We start from the raw sequence: 6,000 nt of genomic DNA, 5'->3' as shown, positions 1-6,000 counted from the left end.
AGAACATGTAAGTAAGCTTTCTTTAATTATAACTTGGTACACTTATGTTAGATCTAGACTTTTGGGTCTTGGATCTTCAAGATCTAACTAAGAACTATGTTCTACATCTTAAGATCTTGATTAGTTAGTTTACTTTCTAGTTTGTAGTTCAATATTACATTTATATTTCATGTATGTGTTAAATCTAAGACTTTGATGCAACTTTGGTTCATCAAAACACTTGCAACACTTAATTAAGTTGTGCTACTTATCTTAGACTTACACTTAGGTTATGATGGTCAAAACTTGGTAAATATGATGTAAACACATCAACGAGTTGTACACTTGAAGCTATATGCATCAAGGATGAGAACCGTGATAAGCATCGAACCCAAGAACTCACCGGAACCTACTGTTTTACTGTTTCTATGTCTGACCAGTACGACCTGGGCTACTGTAATTATGATTTTCAGTTATCTCTGTTCGAGTAGATAACTTTTCATATAGGATTCGTCTTAATCCGAGTTACGGTTTAGGATTTATGGCCCTCCGATCGTCACTATGTCCATTTAACGTTGTGCTGAAAATTCTGACCTACTCGCACTTAGACCGTCTCCACGGTCAAACGAAGACGATTTTGCTTCTGTAATTTTTACCACACTTAAAGGACTCATAGACGGAACCATGGCCACTGGTCTCACCTCTTTTCAGTTTGTGTAGAAACCGTGGTGACTGACCGAAATCAGCCTTTGTTTTAAACTCTTTTCATAAACGAAACTTACTTTACACCTTTTGTTTGATGATGATTGATGATGACCTTTAAGACCTAATTTACATACATTTAAACCTATTCAGACGATTTACTGACTTAGTACTATTTGACTTAGGTTGAGGACTTTCCGGACCTACGTACTTGCTTATTTCCCGACTCGACTTTACCGCTACTTTATCATTGTGAGTTATAGCATTCCCTTTTTACTTTAACTATTTTGGGAACTGAGAATACATGCGCATTTTATGTTTTACATACTAGGCACGAGTACTTAAACTTATATATGTGTGGGTTATACAACGGCATAAACATTCCCTTTAGCTCGGTAACGTTTAGTCATTGGTTTTTGAACCGATGAACGCGAATCTTAGATATGGATCCATAGGGTTTGACATCCCCACTCGGGCTAGTCGCGCTAGCATTTAATGAGTGTTTAATACTTCGTAAACATATGCACTTGCCAAGTGCACTTTCAGGGGGTGATATATTATTAAACGTTAATTTAGTTACCGAGTGCCCACGGTTGAGCATATACTTAAACATACTGATTTGGATTACTGTTTTGAAACGCTCTTTGTAGCACTGAAATCTCGTGGCCTACCTTACATACTGTTATACTTAAACTATAGCTCACCAACCTATGTGTTGACGTTTTTAAGCATGTTTTTCTCAGGTGCTTAAGGTTGCTTCCGCTGTATGCTAGTCTTGCTGTAGACACCCGCTGCTTTAGAGATGTCACTGCATGAACTACTTTATCTTGCATTCAAACTTAATTACTTTTGAAACTATGATTTGTAACGACCTAAGGGTCACGTACTATTATATTTGCTTCTGTTCATTGAAGCATACTTTGGTTGTAAAATATTTGGCGTTGGTTATGACATCAGCTTTTGTCATGAATGCAAACTTGTTTTAAAAACGCATATAGTGTTTGACCTTGTAATGATCCTGTTGTTGATGGTCCGTACATGATGATTTAGTATGGGGCGTCACACAAGATGTTGTTGCTTTGTCTAGCACGGAAGCAGAATACATAGTTGCAACAATGGCGGCTCAAGAATGTACTTCGTTAAGAAAATTGATTGGTGACATACTTGAAAAAGTAGATTATGTTGTCAAATTGAAATGTGACAACGAAAGTGCAATCAAGCTTGCTTCGAATCCTGTGTTTCATGCCCGTACTAAGCATATAGAAATGAGATATCATTTTATTCGTGAAAAGGTTCTTAGCAGGAAAATCGAGCTAGCAAACGTAAGGACAAATGCTCAAGTAGCCGACATCTTTACTAAAGCTTTAATGAAAACCAAGTTCATGGAATTTTGAGAAACATTGGGGATTATTGATCGAGAGTTTGCACTAAGGGGGATTGTTAAAATATTAGTGCAATCTAATTAAATGGATTCTATTGTCACAAGATATATCTTGTAGAGATTGTGCATATCTCTTACATATCTTGTATTTAATTTAATATAGAGATTGTGTATATCTCTTATAGATCTTGTATTTAATAAAGAGATTGTCCATATCTCTTTTATTAAAGCTAGTTTGTCATTTACTCTTGTAATGTATTATAAATACTAAACAAATTATCATGGTGAAATAATAAGAAAATTCAACCCAATACATGTCTAGTTTTCAATTTGTTCATATGTGTTTGTTTATTTAACTTTCATTCTAGCAAGTTATTAATTCTTTTAACTGCCTCTAACATATTTAACATCCCAGTTTGAAAATTCTTTCATATCTGTTTGCCTGATTGTAGGACAACAAGAATGTCAACTTAATTGATACATTTTTTAAATTGAAAATCCTCTTAAATTGGGTTTTGGGGCTGAATATGGCCAGTATAGGGGGGATTAACAATGTAAATGGGAGAAATATGACAAGCATGTTTGTTTTGGTCTGCTATGATTTCAGTTGGTTAGCACCAGTGTTCGTTATTGAACCATTAAGCTCTCAGCATCATCTGTGCACAGAATCCCTTGCTTTCTGCAGTTACATCTAAAACTGTTGCCAAGAAACACATAAAATTCTGATGAGCAATATCGAAACTGTTTTTTGAGTAGTATAATGCGAGATAAATTAAGTTATATTCACATTCATATATGCAACTTATTAATACTCCCTTTATCTGAATTAAATGCAATATTTGACTGGTCAACTACTTTGTTTCAAACTGTATACTTAAAGGATATGCAAGAAGGAACTAGGTGACATGGAAGTAACCTAAATAACGCAGTTCTTCAACACGTTCGATTGTGTAACCTCCTCTGACCACTGTTGCTAACATGCCATGAGTCAACTTCAGCTGCTCGTATTGGCGAACACGGTTTTGAAAGCATTAAGATTTCTGATGTCTTGAGTTCCAAGGGAAAAGGGTGTAAACTAGGCCAAACAAATTTACTTTAATCAGTGGGACGGTTCTTTCCACGGAACCGAACAGAAAATCATGGAACCGAACCGAACCAAAATTATTTGGTACAGTCCTCGGTACGACTTCCTTTAACAATTTGGGACTCGGGACAGAACAACAACAACAACAACAAGAATACCCAATCCCACACTTGTAGGGTATGGGGGAGGTGGGACTTAGACAATCCTTCCTCTACCCTAGGACAAAGAGAAGTCATTTCACCACCCCGAGTGAAACACTCACAAGAGTAGAGAAAGTCCTCCATCTCTAGTTACCGCAACATTGAGCATCCTCCTTGTTCTTATAGATGGAAATAGTCTCACTCAGTCTCCATTCCATAGGCATTTTAGAGCTTCGAAACATCTTGTTAAAAAGGCAAGTCAACCACCTAACACAAGTGTCGCCCAGGTACCACCACGCCTCAATAGGGATCTGATCCGGTCCCACTGATTTATTTCTTCCCATCTTTCGTAGTGCCAATCTTACTTCCTCTTGGCTAATCATCTCGCAATCTATGTTGTTATGGGATTGTTCTATATCAGCGTCTTGTAAGTCCTCGTGTCGCTCTGGTCTTCCCCCTACGAAGAGAGATGAGAAATACTCTTCCCATCTTTTCCTAATTTCGTCTTCCTTAACTAGAGTTTGACCAGCTTCATTATTGATAGACTTGATGTTATCAAGATCCATGCGTCTTCGCTCCCTAGCTTTAGCTATCTTGTAAATATCATTGGCTCCCTCTTTAGAGTCAAGTTGCTTATACAGATCTTCATATGCCTTTTCTTTTGCTAGGGCTACAGCCTTCTTAGCTTCTCTATTGGCTTCTTTATATCTCTCTTCAGCCCTAATTCTATCCGTCGGGGTCCCCTCCTGTAACACCGGCAAATTTTTTATTTTTTTTAAAACACAGCGGAAGACTTTATTAACAAACACACTATAAGTCGCGTCATTACATTAATCTGAGTAATTAAGTTTAAGTTTACACAACGGTGTTACGTTATTACAAAACATGATTTAAACAAAAGTCCACATCAGAGTAGGGTTGTCAAACATGTCTTCTGCATCAGCACCCATCCCGACTAGCAGTACCTAAACCTGCAAGGGGTAATTATGTGGAGGATTAGCGCACCGCTAAGTGAATGGAATCTATCTAACAGATATAGCTGAAGTCACACACAAGCTATATACTAACAATAACACATGATAACTACCAACTAGCATACAATAAGACAATACGAGGATCGGCGGCTTGTACGAGCACACGACTCCCAGCTGATCGGGCCTGAGTCTACCGATAGTCCCTGCTACTCAATTTCACAGTATAGTTATCCAGATGCAGGGGGTGCATCGTTCACACTATACTTCACAATTAGTAGCCTATGGACCCAACCTCCCCTAGGCACGGTTGACCTCATACGGAGTATAACCTCTCCTAGGCACGGTTCGAGTCCCCAGTCTCCCTAGGCCCGACTAGTGCCATTCACACAGTGTACACATAAATCACATACAACATCAGGCACACTATATTATTCTAACATGGAAATTTCTACACTATGCATGGTAAAAGATTCAACCACAGTAGCATGATATGCTACTTAAACTCTATCCGGAGATAGACCCACTCACCAATTATCAGCAACTGTTCATTTATTATTTCTGAGCTTCCTCCTTGTCCTTATAACCTGAGAACAACACAAACAAAGTTAATATACATATCCAATAAATAATATAATCATTTCATACAATTAACTAGGTCATAACACCATATATTCATAATTTTATGTGTCTACATCATGACTCCATTCAATAATGGCATACAGGTGCATGCAAAACACGATATACACACTAAAACTCCTTTTTTGACCCAAAAACAGTTTGATCTAGTTTCTTAAAAGTTCTACATTGAAAAGTATTCTTTATTACGATTCTAACGATAGTTTATTCATCAAAAACGGAGTTACGTTTTTAAAGTTACGCCCGTTTCAATTTCATATAAAGGTACTGTAGCAAATAGTGGTTTCCGAACACTGTAGCAATAGTGACACTGTAGCAAATAACAACATTGTAGCAAATCCGGTACTGTAGCAAATAGTGACACTGTAGCAACTCGGTACTATAGCAAATAGTGACACTGTAGCAACTCGGGTACTGTAACAAACTAGGTTTCGAACAAGTTCGCTGATTTTGTGATTTTTTCTCCAAAAACTCGATTTCTAAGTGTTTTTGACCAAATTTTAAGCACAAGAAAGTCACTAAACATATATACAACCTATTTCTAATATCAATTGATATTTTTATACATCAAACAACTAGATTTGAGCTAATTTCTATCAAAAACCCATTTAACACAAAAACTCAATTAGAGCAAGAATTAAAGCATGAATCTATGAAACACTTACCTTGTGAGGATCACGAAATCACAGAGAACAAGTTACTAGCTTCAATTAATCCAAAGGCTTACAAAATCAAATTACGGTTCAAGAGGAATAAGAAGTTAGGTACGGGATGTAATTTGGGAATTTTAGAGAGAAGGAGAAAAATGAGCTGAATCACAGCTCTCTAGTCACTTAATTGGGTTAAAACCCATACCCCTCAACACACGGGTATTTATCAGTTATCTTATCTGATAACCTTTCGAATCTCCTTAGGCGGTCCTAACGGAGTCCAAATTAAATAAACCAACCTGTTCTGGGACCCTTGTCACAAACTGGTCACAACACAATTATAATAAAACACTAATAAAATAATTAAAAGAAAAACACTTAAGACTAAGCATTGACCCTAAGGGCAAAATAGACAACTTACAACTAGCCCGGGTTTCAGTCTGTTACAAATCCA

The 6,000-nt window shown here is 37.1% G+C and overlaps 1 protein-coding gene across 1 annotated transcript in view; it reads right to left on the bottom strand.

Moving 5' to 3' along the window:
* Positions 1-2,700: 2,700 nt before the first annotated feature.
* The window catches only part of LOC139841440 (uncharacterized), a 35,255-nt gene continuing 31,955 nt past the window's right edge, over positions 2,701-6,000 (bottom strand). The window contains exons 2-3 of the mRNA XM_071831658.1: positions 3,441-4,032; positions 2,701-2,759 (exon numbers count right to left, since the gene is read on the bottom strand). Coding sequence (XP_071687759.1) covers positions 2,701-2,759; positions 3,441-4,032 — 651 coding nt within the window. The remainder of the gene's footprint in view (positions 2,760-3,440; positions 4,033-6,000) is intronic.

This window comes from Rutidosis leptorrhynchoides, chromosome 4 (assembly GCF_046630445.1).
Source record: "Rutidosis leptorrhynchoides isolate AG116_Rl617_1_P2 chromosome 4, CSIRO_AGI_Rlap_v1, whole genome shotgun sequence".
In the NCBI taxonomy this organism is placed as follows: domain Eukaryota; kingdom Viridiplantae; phylum Streptophyta; class Magnoliopsida; order Asterales; family Asteraceae; genus Rutidosis; species Rutidosis leptorrhynchoides.
Note: the sequence above shows the minus strand (reverse complement) of the source record. Positions and strands in the feature narration are given on the sequence as shown.